Source organism: Glandiceps talaboti, chromosome 22 (genome assembly GCF_964340395.1).
Source record: "Glandiceps talaboti chromosome 22, keGlaTala1.1, whole genome shotgun sequence".
In the NCBI taxonomy this organism is placed as follows: domain Eukaryota; kingdom Metazoa; phylum Hemichordata; class Enteropneusta; family Spengelidae; genus Glandiceps; species Glandiceps talaboti.
Window position 1 is genome coordinate 9,607,313 of NC_135570.1, and position 18,661 is coordinate 9,625,973.

General features: G+C 35.4%; 1 protein-coding gene across 1 annotated transcript in view; it reads left to right on the forward strand.

The window, feature by feature from the left end:
* LOC144452509 (extracellular matrix organizing protein FRAS1-like) overlaps positions 1 to 18,661 on the forward strand; it is a 61,100-nt gene that overhangs the window by 27,280 nt on the left and 15,159 nt on the right. Inside the window, exons 27-50 of the mRNA XM_078143611.1 lie at positions 430 to 589; positions 944 to 1,125; positions 2,011 to 2,133; positions 2,837 to 3,092; positions 3,628 to 3,891; positions 4,481 to 4,880; positions 5,378 to 5,540; positions 5,906 to 6,038; positions 6,579 to 6,769; positions 7,354 to 7,590; positions 8,260 to 8,440; positions 9,111 to 9,299; positions 9,818 to 9,937; positions 10,238 to 10,413; positions 11,403 to 11,531; positions 11,753 to 11,893; positions 12,440 to 12,688; positions 12,952 to 13,044; positions 13,624 to 13,774; positions 14,140 to 14,366; positions 14,798 to 14,896; positions 15,409 to 15,574; positions 17,289 to 17,369; positions 18,092 to 18,261. Of these exons, the coding sequence (XP_077999737.1) occupies positions 430 to 589; positions 944 to 1,125; positions 2,011 to 2,133; positions 2,837 to 3,092; positions 3,628 to 3,891; positions 4,481 to 4,880; positions 5,378 to 5,540; positions 5,906 to 6,038; positions 6,579 to 6,769; positions 7,354 to 7,590; positions 8,260 to 8,440; positions 9,111 to 9,299; positions 9,818 to 9,937; positions 10,238 to 10,413; positions 11,403 to 11,531; positions 11,753 to 11,893; positions 12,440 to 12,688; positions 12,952 to 13,044; positions 13,624 to 13,774; positions 14,140 to 14,366; positions 14,798 to 14,896; positions 15,409 to 15,574; positions 17,289 to 17,369; positions 18,092 to 18,261 (4,281 nt within the window). The remainder of the gene's footprint in view (positions 1 to 429; positions 590 to 943; positions 1,126 to 2,010; positions 2,134 to 2,836; positions 3,093 to 3,627; positions 3,892 to 4,480; positions 4,881 to 5,377; positions 5,541 to 5,905; positions 6,039 to 6,578; positions 6,770 to 7,353; positions 7,591 to 8,259; positions 8,441 to 9,110; positions 9,300 to 9,817; positions 9,938 to 10,237; positions 10,414 to 11,402; positions 11,532 to 11,752; positions 11,894 to 12,439; positions 12,689 to 12,951; positions 13,045 to 13,623; positions 13,775 to 14,139; positions 14,367 to 14,797; positions 14,897 to 15,408; positions 15,575 to 17,288; positions 17,370 to 18,091; positions 18,262 to 18,661) is intronic.

Sequence of the window (18,661 nt, forward strand, 5' to 3'; positions counted from 1 at the left end):
GCAACAGGGACACCACTATCACCCACAATTCGCATAATATACCACATTGAACAACAATAGTTTTAGTTTGTGTCTATCTTATTAAACCAAGACCTCAATTGCCAGATTATTATTTGTGTGTGTGTGCGTGTGTATGTGTGTGCGTGCGTGTGTGCATGCATGCGTGCGTGCGTGCATGCGTGTGTGTGCATGTGTGTGTGTTATATGAAGGCTCATCTTGTCATTGGTAGGAACCATCCAATTCATCTTGTCACTTTGATAGGAACTATTCAAATGTATTAGAAGTCAAGTTACTTGTATTGAGTATTTACTCCCAAGTCCCACCTTATACATAAACATTCCATAAGTACAATATGTATCACTTGACAGTGACCAACAGAAATTATATAGAAAAGTGACTAACTCTTTTTGGTTGTCTGTATCACATAGGATAACAAAGGTCCAGTCATGGTGAATAACATCCAAGCCAGAGTAGCAGAAGGTGGAATGGCACAGATTACCAATGATTTATTGTCAGCTACCGATATTGATTCTCCTGATAATGAACTTATATTTTCATTAACACCACCAAAGGACAACCCCAGACATGGTAAGTTAGGCACTAAACTTATATTTTCATTAACACCACCAAAGGACAACCCCAGACATGGTAAGTTAGGCACTAAACTTATATTTTCATTAACACCACCAAAGGACAACCCTAGACATGGTAAGTTAGGCAAAACAGATTTTTACCACCTAGGCTCATCATAAAAATGACAACAGTTTCTTGGTTGATACCATGACTTCTGCTGTGTTTACTACACATGCATTACTATAGGTGTGCATGAAATGAGTTGACTCCCTAGCATGTAGTAAATGTGATTACAGGGACTGAGAACTACACAGCATAGCGATATTAATATTGATAATTGGTTAACCTTGTTTAATTTGACTTTTCTAGGGGATCTAATGATGATACTACCAGTGCCATCTGATGGTTTATATGACGGTTGGACTGATAAAGGCAATGGGTTGATGGAGAGTAAAGTTGGACGGTTTAGACAAGGTGATGTAGACTATGGACACATATGGTACCAACACAACGGTGACGAAGACACCAATACTGACTACTTTATGTTTGAGGTACAGTTTAAATTTCACAATCTACACACACTAGAACCATTTTCAAATGAAAATTCATCATCTGTGTTGGTAAATCATAGTATTGAATTGAAATTTTGTTCCAAACACAAACTTGAAAATTGTTCATGACATTTTTTACTGTGTAGTTCACAGTCTTTGTCAACAGATTGACCCACTATTCAGCTCACGTGACCTATGGACACATGAATGTAATAAGGTGTCATAGATGCCTAGAAGTTTGTATTGCCCTCCATCTCAGTACAGTGATGGTTTATATATATATTATTTATTTGCCAGAGGTCAAAAAAAAAGTTACATATCAAGTGAGAAAAATGAAATAATTAAGTAATCACATTGCCAATGAGAAAAAAAAAGTATATATAAAAGAATAACTTGAACTTCTGGCTGGACCACAAAAATAGTTTGTTCAACTAGTTTAAGTGCCTGGATGTAGGTGGCTTCCCTCACTCCAAGTTCAAAGTGCCTGAGCTTCAGTGCCTAGGATTTTAACTTTTATCAAGGTCAACAGAATATCCTGGCGATTCACTACAACCATAATTATAATGAAGTGTTCTGGGCAAATATAAGTGTTGGATACCAACACCATGGTAGCAAAGACACCACAAATGATGATTTTATCTTTGAGGTCAAATTATCTGCCATGAAGATTTGCAATCTACACACACAATAGTACCATGATTATAATGAAGAGGAATCTCACAATAAACTTCCTGTTCAAACCTTTTTGACCATTTTATGAAAGATATGAAATGATTCAGTGCAATGTACTCTGATCTCATCAAGTCAAATTTAATATATGTGCTGAAATTTATTCAGAAACTTTGATATGTAGTTGTTGTGTTTTTTCTGTTTTGATGTGTACAGATTGCAGACAATGCCAGTCCACCCAATGTTCTGAGTGACCAAGCTTTTAATATTGCAGTCTTAGCTCGGGATGATGAACCACCACAGTTAGCAGCCAAAGTACCATTACCACTTGGTGCTACTGTAAGTTAACAACAGTATTTCATTGTGTTTGACAGCTGTGACCATGGACTAACAAATTTGTCATTGTGTATACACTTGTAATCATTCATGTATAGGGGCTATGATTTAAATTTACTTCTAATGTGCTATATAGTGCTGGGTTTCTGGTAGTATTGTAATGTGTCATATTTTTACATACATCAATTGTATTGGTGTCATCGCTACAATTTTCATCTTGGTTTACATCATATCTAAACATGTCCATGTTGCACTTGTGAACGTTCGTTTAGGGGGAGGGGTTTTGTCCTAAACAAACAAAGATCATTTATTGAGCTTGTGTTACATTGTGTGATCATCCCTAACACTGAAAAGAATGTTGTTGTAAACAAGTGATGACAAACATTGACAATCATTTCAGTCTACATTAAACATTTTGGAAGAAATCAAATGACGGTTTGTTGGTGAAATAAATGTACAGTGAGTAATCCTGGGAATTGATATTAGTTGACCTGAAAATTCCTGGAAAATAATTTGGAAATTTTCTGGAAATTTTAAGGAACTTAAATTGAAAAATTCCTTTTAATATTCCAAGGCCATTTCACTGTCATTTGGTTATCTGAGGTATGAAAGTAGACAAAATTTGAATTATTCTGAGGATTTTATGATTTTTTATTGAAAATTAATCCTTGAAGTCTGTCCTAACTTTTTTACTACTTCCTAATAGGTGTTTGAAGGAGAGGTGATTCCACTTGGTCGAACTCACCTGGCATTCTATGATCCTGATAGTCCAGATTCAGATCTGATGTACAATATTACCCAACCGTTGAAGGCAAACCAGGGAACCATAGAACATGTTGACAGACCATTTGTAGCCATCAAGTATTTCACTCAGTCTGATGTCAATGCACAGAAGATAGTGTATAGACCACCACCATTTGAACCTGGACAAGATATGCAACATTTTACTTTCTACTTCTCAGGTTAGTTTTCTACCTAGTGCACAATACAGGGCTAATTAGTATTCATTTATGTTAATGAGATCAATTACTATCCAAATTTATGATAATGAGTCCCATTTGGGATTTCCTGCCAGGATGTATGGAAAAACCTTCTGTCATTACAAATATCGAGTCTCTTTGTCTTTATACCCTTTGTATTTGTCAAGACAAAGAGATAAGGGTGTTTGTGTATGAAATGGTCAAAACAAAATGGCTGAACACATGTCAAGTACAGTAGGGCATCTTTGCAAGATCTCAAAGTTGAAGAAGTTACCTAGGTGCTATGTATTCACCCAATATCCATTATTTAGTTGATAGCAGTAATCAATACAAGTGTACTAAAGGCAGAAATAAGTCTGACTGGACTTTTTCTGTAAAATAAAATTGCTAACCATTTTCAATTTTTCAAGAGTTTTTTTATATTTTGTAATAAATCAGATTCATTTATTTTTCAGTGACAGCTCTTTAATGATCATATTATATTTTTACTAAAATGAATTTGTTGTCCATTGTCTAGTTTCTGACAGTTCTGGCAATGAGATTCCACCCCAGCCATTCACAGTAAGACTGATTCCAACTAACACTGCAGCACCAAGCTTTAATGACAAGACTCCACTAGTTACTGTTAGCCAGGGTGGAACAGCTCCAATCGGAGATGACCAACTGTCTGTCACTGATTTAGATACTAGATCAGCGGATCTGACATACAGGTTATCCAGTGCACCCTTCACAGGACATTTTGTCAAAAGTGATCGAACAACACGAGTTATTCTCAGGCCTGGTAAGGGATTTTGTCAGTACTTGTAAAAGTTAATTTGTTCTGTGTAATATGGTATGGCAGTTTGCAAAGAAGTTTACATATGAAAAGTACTACTCGCAGAGTCAAACTTTTCTTTGAAAGTGAACTCCAAATTATCACTGTTATCAGGGGCATACTACAATGGGCTATCCATATATGGTATTCACTCCTAAAGAATTTTGGTCTCTTGTTGTTTAAATATCAGCTATAATAGTTCACATGTGAAAATTCCTGGAGTGAAAGGAATTGTGATAGGGGAGGAAAAGTATAGATAGCTTGTTTGCTGAATGCCGAAGGGAAAGGGAATGAAGGGGGTAGGAGGGAGGTTAAGCTATTGTTTGCTGAATGTTGAGGGGGAGGGTGGTTGGGATGGAGGTTAGCTTGTAACAAGCTGTTTGCTGAATGTTTAGGGATAGCGTGTGGTGAAAAAGGAAAGGGGAAAGATGGATTGGTTGGTACATGTCATGGGGGAGGGGAGGGGAAGAGACAATTGACAGATTGTTAGAATGAGAAGGATGTCATAAATTTGATATATTGCAAAAATAATTCTACAAGCCTATTTCTCTTTCAGGTGATACTTTTAGCCATGGTGAAGTTACTAGCAATACTTTCTATTATGTACATGATGGATCCCTAGTTCTGGAAGATATCTTTGAAATTAGTGTTAGTGATGGGACTAATACAGACTCTACAACTATCACCATGGTTGTCTTGCCTGTCGACAAGAGTGCACCAATCCTTGAAGAATCTTCTCTACTTTCTCTTCTTGTTCCGGAATTTGCCACGGCAACAGTAACTAAGGAACATCTATCATTTCGGGATGATGAGAGTGCAGCTGATGAGGTTTTCCTAACTTTGTTGACATCACCTCAACATGGTAATTTACAACATAGGACTGTGTTGAATACATATGATGGCTTGACAGCTGGTAATACAATCACACAGTCTGATATTGATACTTATAATATTAGGTAAGTACACAATTTCTACACTGTTGAAATACAATGTACATTACAAAGTGGCACAAATTGAGTTTATTAATGTTTGTACCAACAGGTTATTTAAAGATGTATATACCACACAACAATTACTTAATATGACCAAAAATAGTCATCGGCTCGGTAGATTAAATGATTTACAAAGGTTATAACACACAAGCAGTTCAAAGTTTTTAGCATTGAGCTTTCGATCTGTCTTGGTTGACGATCCTCATCAGAGTGGCAATTTCCATAGTCACAGCTGACCACGAGGGCATCGAACAACCTAACATTGACAATTGGCTGATCCTACCTCCACCTAGTGGTCAACGGTAACTGTGGAATTTGTCATTCTGATTTGTATTGATTTCAATGTATGGACACAGTGCTTCATGTTTATTTGCTTAAATATAGTATACAATACATGATACAAATGATTCTAACTTCTCACATACAATTGATGACAACGGATTTTGTTGTGAATTCTGCAGATACCAGAGCGAGAATGAAATTGGTAGTCAGCCAATCACAGATCGGATCATCTTCAACATTAGTGACACCCACGGCAACATATTACCCAATCAGGTTCTGAGTATTACTGTAACACCTGTTAACAACCAACCACCTGTAGTGAAAGTGGGACATGGCATAGTGGTGAGTTTTGATTGGCTTAACATGTCATTATCAGAATCGCATCCAACTTTATCCCATGTTTTTTTTATGAGAGGTATGAAAGTCATACCTGGGTTATCGTGTGACTTTATGTGGTATTGTGAGATTTTTTGGTGACTGGATGTCTATTACAGTTTACCGTTGTCAGTAAAGGGATTATCGTATGCAAACTAACACTGTTTCAAAGGAAATACCATAGTTGAGTATTCTATTGGTGGAGGGTATATGACACAACATTGGTGATGAAAGATGAAAACACAGCATAAGAAGCACTATTGGTAAGCAACCTCCATTTATTGATATACTGAAGTCAGAAGACTAACTTTATATTGTGTCGTTTGTTGTAGGTTGAAGAAGGAAGAAGTGTGTTGATCACAACTCAAGACTTGATTGCAAGTGATATTGATACACTTGTCAGTGAACTCTTTGTTGTCATGGAGAAAGTACCCGACTATGGTTACATAGAGAGTGTCAGAAAAAGTGAGTCACACAGTATGACTTATATAATTACAATGAAAATCATGTTACTTGAAACAGAGCATTATCTGTATAGTTTCTTAACAGCATTTTGCTATATAAGCTCCCAGCTTATCAAAGTATGTTGTATGTATTGGTTAAATTTCTAATTCTTGTGTGTTATTAGCTTTGTAAAAATTTGTTTGTGAATGTGAACTATTATGAAAAGAGGCCATACAGCTGTTCTTATCAAATGATGAAATGTAATATAAGAGTCTGTACTTCCAACATGCTGTGCCAGGTGTTATTAATCCAATTCAGTTGTTTACTTTCCCTGTTTGTAACAGGTTCGGTTCATCCACAGTCTGATGTCAGTAGTTGTAATAATATTTTAAAAAAGAATCTGGTCCTTCTCTGTAAATGTTATTCCATAATGCTATGCCCCAATATTGTTTCAATAATGCTATGAAGGTTCATTTCAAGTATTTTTGTGGAAATTACAACAAATTCTTGAATTTTTTTTGGCATTTGCATTAATTTTGTGTTTGTGGAATTTGTCAACAGTTGTCGGCTCTGAATACCTTCCCAGTGGTGTACCACAATACATCTTTACAATACAGGATGTGATTGATGGAGTGGTGTATTATGTACAAGATAGTCATAGAAATGTGGAGACAGTAGGGGATGGATTTCTGTTTCATGTGTCGGACGGCACCAATAATTCCCCAACGTACAGGTTTAATATCACCATTCAGGTAAGTTATATATTAGGTTGTCTGTGGCCAAGAGGTTAGCTTGTATGCCTCTTACCTTTACAGTCTGGGTTCAAACCCACCGAGCGTCAGCTGGGTTTGAGTAAAATATAACCATGTAAAATATAACATGTAAAAATATAACCATGTAAAATGAGATAAGATAGTCAGAAGAGACACAACCAGAATTTTGAGAAAAATATCCTTCAATAAATTCAGCTTAGGAATACATGCAATTAAATCCTAATGTTTGAATCCCACTTTCTTTACATAGACAGGGTTGTTATATAAGCATCAAATTTGGTACAGACAATGTCTGAGGGTCATATTTAGTCAGAAAATAAGACTAGCCACTTGAAAATCCAAGATGGTGGCCATTTTCCAAGATGGCTGCCGGCTGCCAACCTAAATCGTTAAAATCCACTTTTCAGCTTCTTAGTGCTGTCTTATCAGTAAAACCATATGGATTACATAGGATCATTCTTTTGTTCTGTACCAACTTTTTGGAAAGCTGTCAGACAACTCACTTTACTCACACATTTTAATCCTCATCCGTCATAAATTGAGACAATTTTATTTATTGACAGTTGCTGAATGATGAAGAACCAGTGATACAAAAAGAACAGTTGTATTGTGGTGAGGGTGAGGCTGTTATCATTACCAATGTAACATTGTATGTAACTGACATGGATACCAATACTGAAGACTTACTGTTTACACTGACCCAACCACCAGCCCATGGACAGATCAGACGTAGGGATTTCATACAGGATGCTGTCCGGGTTGGACGTCAGATAGGACCAGGGGCATCTTTCTCATACCAGGTGATTATGATATTACATATGATTACCATAAAAAAGTTTGTGTTTTTGTGTATAAGACTTTCGATATAAGAAAAAATATTGTATATTCAGAGTCTTACTCCATAAATAATTGTACTCCTTATTTTGTTTACCCCTATAATTTACTTGGTTTTTGTTCTGTAACACGTGCATTTGGGCTGATGGCCTTGAAATACAATCAACTTGATTAGTTCTGTTGTGTTAATTCTCAGTAATTTTGCTTCAGATCTATTGATTTTACATTTGATAATCTCAAATGAACAATCATCAACAGGTATTAGATTATCAAAAACATGATTATCAGGTTTGATCAAGTAATCTCTGATAACCTTGTATTTGATTATCTGACCCTTCATAATCTCTGATAATTGTGCTATTCATGATTTTACTCCTGATAATCTCTGATAATAATGCATTCTCCTCTGATGATTTGTGATAATAATGAAGTTTATGATGTCACTCTTTGAGAATGTATAATTGCAGACAATAATCTGATCCTTGATAATGTCAGAGATTTACTTTTTTCCAAATAGCACAATTCAATCCACACCACAAGAAGGATGTTTGTTGATGCCAGGTGAAATGTTGTCACTTTCATTAAAACATTTTGTAATCATGCTAATCAGTTAGAAATATCCTCATTTCATTTAGGACATTTTACAAGAGTTGGTTGGCTATGTCCATGATGACAGTGACACACAGACTGATCAGTTTTCTGTGTCATTGACGGATGGTACTCATGTGACCTCTGACACCATCAATATTGTGATTGGTTTGATTAATGATGAAACACCAAGAGTGACTATAAACAGAGGATTGCAAATCAGAACTAGTAAGTCACTTCAGATAATGTTTTTTGCCAAATTTACTACTTACATTACATACATATGTAATATGCATCCATCTATCCATCCATCCATCCATCCATCCATCCATCCATACATACATACATACATACATACATACATACATACATACATACATACATACATACATACATACATACATACATACATACATACATACATACATACATACATACATACATACATACATACATACATACATACATACATACATACATACATACATACATACATACATACATACATACATACATACATACATACATACATACATACATACATACATACATACATACATACATACATACATACATACATACATACATACATACATCCATCCATACATACATACATACATAGTATACATACATACATACATACATACATACATACATACATACATACATACATACATACATACACACATACACACAGACACACACACACAGACACACACACACACACACACACACACACACACACACACACACAAATGCACACATACCCACACACACATTTTAACTATCAGTGATTGTGATTCTGATAACACTCAATTAAACACTTTGATGATAACTCTTGTTAGATATACACTATGATGAAACACTCAGTTAAGAATATATATATTTATATTCACAGGTACTGTAACTCCAATAACACATGACATTTTAACTGCCAGTGATGTAGACTCTGATGATACTCAGTTAACATTCAAAATGACAAGACAACCTGAAATTGGTGAGATACAGCTTTTAGAGAAGTCTGGATTTATTCCCGTTACAGTGGGTGGACCAGCAAGTAGTTGGACACAGGATGACATCAGTCAAGGTATGTACTTATAGATAAGTACAACTCCTAATGTAGGATTGAGACACTTCTGTACCCATTCACGTATAGATTTGACATGCAATGGTAAAGATTATTATAATGATTTTGAAACTGGGTCCTTATATACTGATGTTTACTTGTCCATTTCAGATTAGGAGTAAAATTTAGCCATTAAAAACAACTGTCTGGCAAAGCTATAGAAAAATCAAGTTTAGAACATAAAAATGATTCCCAGTAATCCTCATGGTTCCACTGATAAGGTAACACTAGTTTGATACCCAGGATTGAAACATGGCCCTTTAATACTATGCTTAGAGCAGTGCATAGACCCAGGAATGAATGTCTGCTCCAAGATCTATCATTAACCACCTACAGATAGGTTTATTTGAGCAATCCTTCATTCACCAGCAAATTAAAACTCAGTGCCTACATTACAGGGTAAAGCTGTGCAATACAAATCAATCTGAAACTTCGACTACAAAGTGCAAAGTTGATCATTTTGTGGTTGTCGATTACAGGACGTTTACGGTATGTTCTTGATGAGAAGGATCCAGCTGGTACAGTGCTGATGAAGTTTACTATATCAGATCCTGAAGGCAATCAGTTGATTGATCAGTCATTCGTTATCACCATACTAGGTAAGCTGAATTTATTATCACCATACTACGTAATTAAGCTGAATTATTATTGTCATACTAGGTGAGAGAGAGAGAGAGAGAGAGAGAGAGAGAGAGAGAGAGAGAGAGAGAGAGAGAGAGAGAGACAGACAGACAGACAGACAGACAGACAGACAGACAGACAGACAGACAGACAGACAGACAGACAGACAGACAGACAGACAGACAGACAGACAGACAGACAGACAGACAGAGGGCCAAATGTGTAATAGCTAACAATGGTCTATAGTGTTGATATTTATATATAATTTTTTTCTACAGAGGACCATATACCACCTCGTGTATTAGCCAACAATGGTTTAGTATTGGAGGAAGGTAGTGGTAAAAGAATAACAACACAACTATTATCAGCTACTGATGCAGACAGTAACCCAGCAGATCTTACCTATTACATCAATTCTGTACCAGTATTAGGACACCTAGAACATATTTTACAGGTATTGTCATCTCATTAATAATATGTGTACAATGAAAATTCTGCAACATTTACGTTATAAAATATTTTACTCAGTTCAGAATCTCAGGGCCTTGAACTTGTATACTCAGCCAACTTGTTTCACCTTCATCAGCTACTAATGTGCACAGTTTGATAACATAGACTTGTTCAATAACTACAGGAGGATGTTGATATGACCAGTATATAGGAGGTAAAGAATAAATTGTCTGCAGTTCAGAGTTCAAAATAAACCAGACCAAAGAAACAATGTTTGTGATGGTATCTACATTTGTATATGATTGAGATTATAACATTTTACAGTGCATCAGTAATATCAATTATAATTATAATAATAATCTTTATTTATACTGGATAGTTCTTTAAGAATATAAACACTTATCTCCCAAGAAGTCCAGTGAGGGCCATCCCTCATGGGTTCAGTGTTAATGCAGGAGGAAACCGGAGTACCCGGGGAAAACCTGCGTTGTTCGGTAGAGTCAAACTGAACGACACTCTTCTTACTTACAGCGTGGTAAATTTAATCGAACCCTGAATGGGGTTCGAACCCTGACCGCAGTGGTAAGAGGCAAGTGGTTTAACCACTCGGCCACCCAATTAATTAAATCCAATTAAACTTTTGTTTATCCCAAATGGGTTTCTTGTTTTGGTAGTCAAACAATAACCACAACACAAAAAGAGTCAAAAACAAAAACAGCAAATCAAACAGGACTTTCAATAAATAAGTATTAACACAATGAAAAAACCTCTAAAATGTATTGTTTAAAAATCCATACAGCTTCTGAAGTACAACAGTTCTTTGACCAGTTTTTCCACTAGCAACCATCTAAAATGTCTACCAGTTGGGAGAAAGTGGAGTCGAGTCTTTAAAATGTGGTCATTTAGCTAATATTGAATGAGATTTCCTTAAACTTTGCTGATTTTAAGTGATGGAAATACTTTGATTTACTTTATCGTTACTTTCTTTTCCAGCCTGGTTTACCAATAACTCAGTTTACACAGGCAGATCTTGCTGCTAAGGCAATTCAATATGTACACACCAGTACAGATGAAACCTACATGGATACATTTACATTCAGTGTTGATGATGGCTCAAATCAGGTGAGGATGAACTTTGAACCTTGTAAAGGTGACATTTGAACCTTGACCACTTAGAATACTGCTCCAGTGTATAATACCTATTGTAGGGAAGGTAATGTGCCAGGCAAGAATTTAGATTACTTCAGCTTAGTGCAATTCTGGAGATACAGTTATATTTTTTTAATGTAAAGCAAAATTGAGGTAAAAAAAGAGAAACTAATTTGCTGTCTTTGTCTTTGTAGATTACACAGACTTTCTACATAACAATAGTACCAGTGGATGACTCTATACCTGAACTAACTAACACAGGAATGACTGTACAGGAAGGTGTTAGAAAGACTATCACTGAATTTGAACTCAAAGCTGTTGATGCAGATACCAAGGTAAGAACTACTACTACTACTACTCATGGCAATTTTTACATTCCTAAAGTTAACCTAACCCAAAAGCAAACACGACATGCTGCTACTAACCACTGGAACTCACTACTGAGCCGTATCAAAGGCATAACTCACAGACACAGTTTCAAAGCAACTTTAAAAGCACACCTCAATAATTCGTAGGAAACGTGTATATATTTCTTTAACCTGTATCAATTTGATTTCAAATGTTTTTTGACATGCAAGTACTTTGCATTCGTTAGTCTACGTCACTACTACTGTTACTATCATTTCTTTTAGTTCTTCTTTTTCTATTTATTGTTCATTTACACACTTATATAGTGAAATATTCAAGAAAAAAATAATATTTTATTTTGTCAGGGCCACAGACTCGACAAGTTCAGATCGAACTCTTTCTGTGGTCCTCACCACGTGTATTACCATGATCATTTCTTTGAATTGTACACACTTTTATTCTCTTATGTATCTTTACATGTGTGAACCCATAAATCTCATGATGTAATATTTTGATATTGATTTTATTCACAGGAGAATATTGTGACCTTTACACTCATCCAGGAACCAGTACATGGTCAGATTCAATACACCATGAATGAATTACACTATAGTACAGTTAATACATTCACCATGGAAGATGTCTATGAGAACCGTATCAGCTACATCCATGATGGTAGTAATACGCTACAAGATAGCTTCACCTTTGTTGTCACGGATACCACTAATCCTCTTTTTCTCGTCAAAGATGGCGATCATGTGGTTACAACCAATGAAGCACAGGTAAGTCGATAAAATGAATATTGACGTCCAAAAGGGGCATTATGGAGTCATAATGACTTGATGTATTAATAGACCAACTATATTGACCTCCTGGGAGGGTAATAAAGATATATATTGACTCTACATCATCAGTAGGTTAATACTAATATAAGGAATATTAATCTCTCCACTTTTCTTCAAAAGTCAACACAGATTACTAGAACTTTAATTTGAATGTGTTGATGGATGTGTATATTTGATAATTATTTTTCATTTTTTTCCAGATCTTTAATATCAAAGTTTTGCCAGTGGATGATGGAACGCCAAGATTAGTGACAAACTTAGGATTGCAGTATTTAGAATATGTAGATGATAGGGTAAGTAGAACTATGTTAGTTTATAGCATTACTTAAAGGCCCATGATATCACAAAGTTATAATTGATAGTGCCAGTGACTCAATTTTGATGTTACTCACAGTAATTGAGCCTTCGGTTTACTAAGATAGACACCAACTAAAACTATTGCCACAACGTGCTGATACAACAGTGATAAGCTACTGCATGGAACTTGGTTTAATTATAGTCTCAGTAGGGAGGCATATCTGAAAACTACTTTATTTAGAGTTCCAAGAACTTGCAGTGCTGTTTGGGGGCTTCCGATGTTTACACTATCGATCACAGGGTGATTAGAATTGCACAATAGAGGAATCGCTATCACCCACTTGTGTAATCTACCTTATTGAAGAACAATAGATTTAGTTTGTGGCTATCTTAGTGAACCAAAGGCTAAATTATTCCAAGTAAATTTGATACAAAGTCAATTTCTGACAAATTTTTACATCTTGGCCTGAAACTTGTATCATTCCTGATTACCATGAACTAGCAAAGTAAACTTTTTTAATTCCACCATTTTTGTATTTTGATTAATGCAACGTGATTTCATTTGATTTCTGTAGGCAATGAGTATAATTATGAAACGTCACCTTAGAACCATTGATATGGACACAGAAGATAATTTGTTGCTGTATACTTTGACTACACCACCTAAATATGGATTTATTGAAAGTACTTTAACACCCACAATACCTCTGAATTCATTTACACAAGGTAGGAATCTTTCTTGTATAGAATAGAAGGCTTTCTGAATGTTTTCATATACTTTAAATCAATTAAGGCAAATCTGTGATATGTAATATGAAGATCTTACAAGTTGTTCTATTGGATGAAATGATATGGTGTTACTACAAACTCCTACAACGATTATCCTGATTGGTTGAGTGAAGCACATACAACACTCATATGGAATTCCATTGGAATTTCTGGAATTAATCTGGAAGGCGATCTATATATCAGAAATAGTATTCTTTAAAAACATTTTGCTATTTTTAACAAAATAAGATGTTGTTCAACATATTCATGTACGATAATTATACATTTTACATTTATACTGTGTACTTGTATTTTCTTGACAGAGGATATCAATAATGGCATAGTACGCTACATTCTCTACAACCACGTTACCGAGGAAACTGATGACAGTTTTGTGTTTGACGTAGCCGACAGCAAACCTAACATTGTTTCTAATAATGTATTCCGAATCAGATGGTCCAGAATTAGTTTTGAACATAGTCACTATAACATTAGTGAACAAGATGGCGTTATTAGTGTTAATGTGAGAAGAACTGGTAATCTAAACCAGGTAAGTTAACTAGTTTTCTACAAAGTCAACAAAACATTTTACTGACATTGCCGCATTTTATCAACAGGTGTGACAAACTTTTATTAATCCCCAGTGGGTGTAGGATCTAGTAAAACCCCATTTAATGCAGGGCTGTGCACTGTAGTGCCATCTGTGTTGAACATTGTGACACATGCTAATTTCAAGCAAACCTGGCACAAATGTCAGATATTGTAGCTCAATATGTACATTACTTCACAATAGTTTTACAAAATTGCTGCCATATTTATTTGTCATAAAATACAGATTATGAATTAGTAACTTGATGACACTTACTAACATTGCTATATTTTATCTCCAGGCCTGACAACAAATCTTCTTAAATATTGCTATATTTCTTCATAAAGTACCATCATGATAACTTTAATTGAGGTATCCATTTTGTATTTCAGTATGCCATTGTGTTGTGTAGAACAGAGGAAGGCTCAGCATCATCAGGGGATGTTAATTCCCGGCCTGGTTACCATGACTACGTAGAGCAAGCAGGACAGGTACAGACTCAAACTTCATAATTTTCTTTTGAATAAACTCAGTAATCTTTTATTCACACATAGTTACTACTCTGGTAATTGAGCCTAGGTTTGCTAAGATAGACACAAACTGAAACTATGTCACAACATGTTGATATAACAGTGATAAGCTATTGAATGGACGTTGTCTCAGTAGGGAAGTGTGGCAGGGTTTTATTGACAGCATTTCATGAACTGTGCAGTGTAGTGTTTTGAGTCTTCCAGTGTTTACACTATCTTAATTACAGAATGATTAGAATGGCACAACAAAGGAAATGCTATCACCTACTTGTGTAATCTACCACATTGAAGAACTATAGATTTAGTTTGTGTCTATCTTATAAAACCGAAGGCTCTATTACCAGCATTGTAACATTATCAACTACACACATTATGAATTTGCATTTAGATAGGATATGAACATTTCTGTTCCTAGAAAAGTTTTTAATTTAGTGTTACCTTTTGAAAAGTGTTTTTTTCTTGCTATGTAATAGGTGCAGTTTGAAGAAAGAGAGGCAGTCAAGTTCTGTAATATTATAATAAATGATGACACCAAATTTGAAGGACCAGAAATGTTCAAAATTGAATTAAGTATGCCAGCATATGCACTGTTAGGAGAACCACACCAAGCTACAATGACTATTGTAGATACTGAAGATGGTAAGAAAATAAACATAAAAGTTGCTAAGGTCAAAGGTTACATCCTGGTACTTTGATGATGAGCGTGGCATTGACTTTCACTGAAGGCTGCTGAAAGTGTTGCATGTAAAATAAGATTCGGAAACATCTGCAATTTATGAAGATGACATCTTCATTTTGTTAATTTTAAAATCATTTACTGAAAAAGAATTCCTATTTCTATGATTGCATTCAACTTAGTACCAAGACATTTGTTGGTTTCCCCGAGAGATAGTCGCCCCAGCCGTTTTGCTGCAGGTGAAGCCAGTAAGAACCCTAAGTTATCAGCTTGGCCCTATATGCCAGTATCCCTAACCGTAATGTTTCTTTCATCGGGGCTGTGGTATTTCTAAGTATGGCTGGTTCAGCAACATGAAGTCCAATGTTCTACAGTCTACCCTGTCCTCCAATATCCCTAACCCTAATGTCTCTCATTCGATGTATAATTCTAAAGTATGGCTTGGGTAAATATAGTCCAGGTCATCATGTCCTGTACTCCAATCATTCACGGCTGGTGTTGTAGTGGTGCATCCTCAAATAGATAAATAAGTATAATAAATAAATAAATAAACAGATAAATAGATAAATAATAAGAATAACAATAAAAAATATACTATAAAAGCTCTGAGAATTTGAGAACAGATCAGAATGTTCGGATGTTTCAAAGTGTTATGCTGGCAACTATCATACTTTTTCACTAAAACTGAGAAGAGTGCTTCTTATAGTATATTCTTTATTGTTATTTTTATTGATAAATTTATTTTTATCTATTTATTCATGTATATTATATTTTCTGTTTATTTGAGGATGCACCGCTACAATGCCATCTGTGCATGACTCCAATAACCCTAATGTCTCTCTCATCTGATGTATATTTCTTAAGTATGGCTTGGTGAAAACCATAAAGGTGATAGTACAGTTAGGCTTATATTGTACTCTACTCAGATTTCCTTTGACCTTCAACTATAGGGTTGTGGTGGGTTTCCTTTGCCTTACAGCAGAAACCGGGTTGCTTTGGTGTTGCACTCAGAGGACACAATGGCTTCTACACATTTCAATTCTAGATAACAATAATGGAGGCACCATACACACAATAGGAGCCTTGTATGTAATCACATTGAAAAAGTGATAAAGCATTGCTAATTCTTTTACAGTGAAGTAGAGACAGGCATCTGATAAAATTGAGTAGACATGAACTTGATGATGGAATCAGTTGTTTACAATATCATTGCACGACACTTCTATAATTGTTTATTTTGCATTTGAAGTTGTGTGAGTGTGTGTAAGAAATGTCAAGTTGCTTTGATTGAAATGCCAAACAGGTCTGTTTCTGCTGTAAGTTGAAAAAAGGGGTTTGGTGTACTTCATACAGTCAGTCAATATACATTGAGTAAACCGAAACTCTAGTTTTAGATAACTCTAGAAATGTAGAACTTACTGGTATGTATATATATAATATATATAATATATATAAGTGGTTTATTTACCCAAGCGTATACAATAATTACAAAATAATAAATGTGTAAACAAAGCTGTATAAAACTGCATAACATGACTGTATAACATGTGAACTCTGTAGAAAACCTAGATAGATATGGTTTCAGTCTTACACTATTTGATTCTTAGTCTTGATATTTTCACTCGTACTACATAAAGTTCAGCTTTGATTTGTGCATTGCGTTATTTCTGTTTTTAGAACCAAGTATTGAATTTGAGGGTGATGTATTTCACGTTAATGAAAGTTCTGGCTACCTGTTTGCTCCTATGATCAGAAAAGGTAAGTCCATGTAATGATCTTTGATCAAAAATGTTATGACTTGGACAATAAATTAATGTTATAATGTCATTGATTCTGAAAATACTGAGAAATTCAAGAGTTAAAATCTTTCCATAGTGTGCTTAGTTTACCGTACTGGTCAGTAAATTGAATGTATGTGGACTCATTGCAATGTATGCTTGTGGTGGTAGTGCAGTGGTGAAATGTACTATTCATTGAAAGTGGTGTCAGACTTACTCACAATATGGATGACAGAGGTCAGTTTATCATCACCATGGAAACAGCTAGAGCCACTTTTATCTTGTCTGTTGGTATAATTTGGTTTTTAGAAGTCTAGAAACAAACTAAGAATACAATTTTGTGATGTGCATGCTGTCTCGATCAAGTACTTTATATCTACTACAGTACAGTGCCATCTAGTGGCAGTGAGACATTCCCCTTGCATGTCCATGGAGAAGGGAAGCAAGGACCACAGGTGCCACTGTCGGGCCTGTGGGAGGAACAATCGTCAGGCCCGGGGGAGGGGTACAGCAAGGTTCTAGTTAAAAGTTTTCGGTAATACCTTTGTATTTGCAGTTGTGTGAAATTGGTTAAAAAGTATTTTCAGCAAGGACGTCAGTCTCTTTATCGATTTAAACAATCCATGCTCCAACATTAGTATCGGTAAGTGCCAACACCATTCTCAGAATTGTAACTGTGATGGAAATTTCCATTGTTTTCAGGTGATGCAAGTACCACAGTGTCAGTAGTGTGTTACACTATTCCAAAGACTGCTACTGGCAGTAGTCTTGAAGGGATTGAGACTGGCTCTGACTACAAATCACGTGGAATGACAGATGAATACAGAGTTGTATTCCCGCCTAATATCAAGAAAGCTTCCTGTGATATCAAGGTAAACTGATTTCCCCAAATGTTCATGAAAAGGAAAAAAATCCACCAGACTAATGTAGAGGAGTTCGTAAAATAAGACATACTAAATAAAAAGAGGGGTAGTGATATCAGTGATTTAGATAAGACTTCCTAATCAAATGTAAATTTTGTCTTTATAGTAATATGCATGTCTAATGTCATGCAATACAACGTTAAATTCATGAACTTTGACTGAATGTTTGCACAGATGAGCTTTCATCATCTAATATCATGGTTTGTTTGTTCATACTGGTAACTGCATTTTACAATGTAACTACATGTAATTAATATCTAGAAACAACATATATTCATAGATCTGCTCGGTATATGTATATCCAACATGAACACTGCCACTGGAGTAGAATCACTGTATATCTTCCACA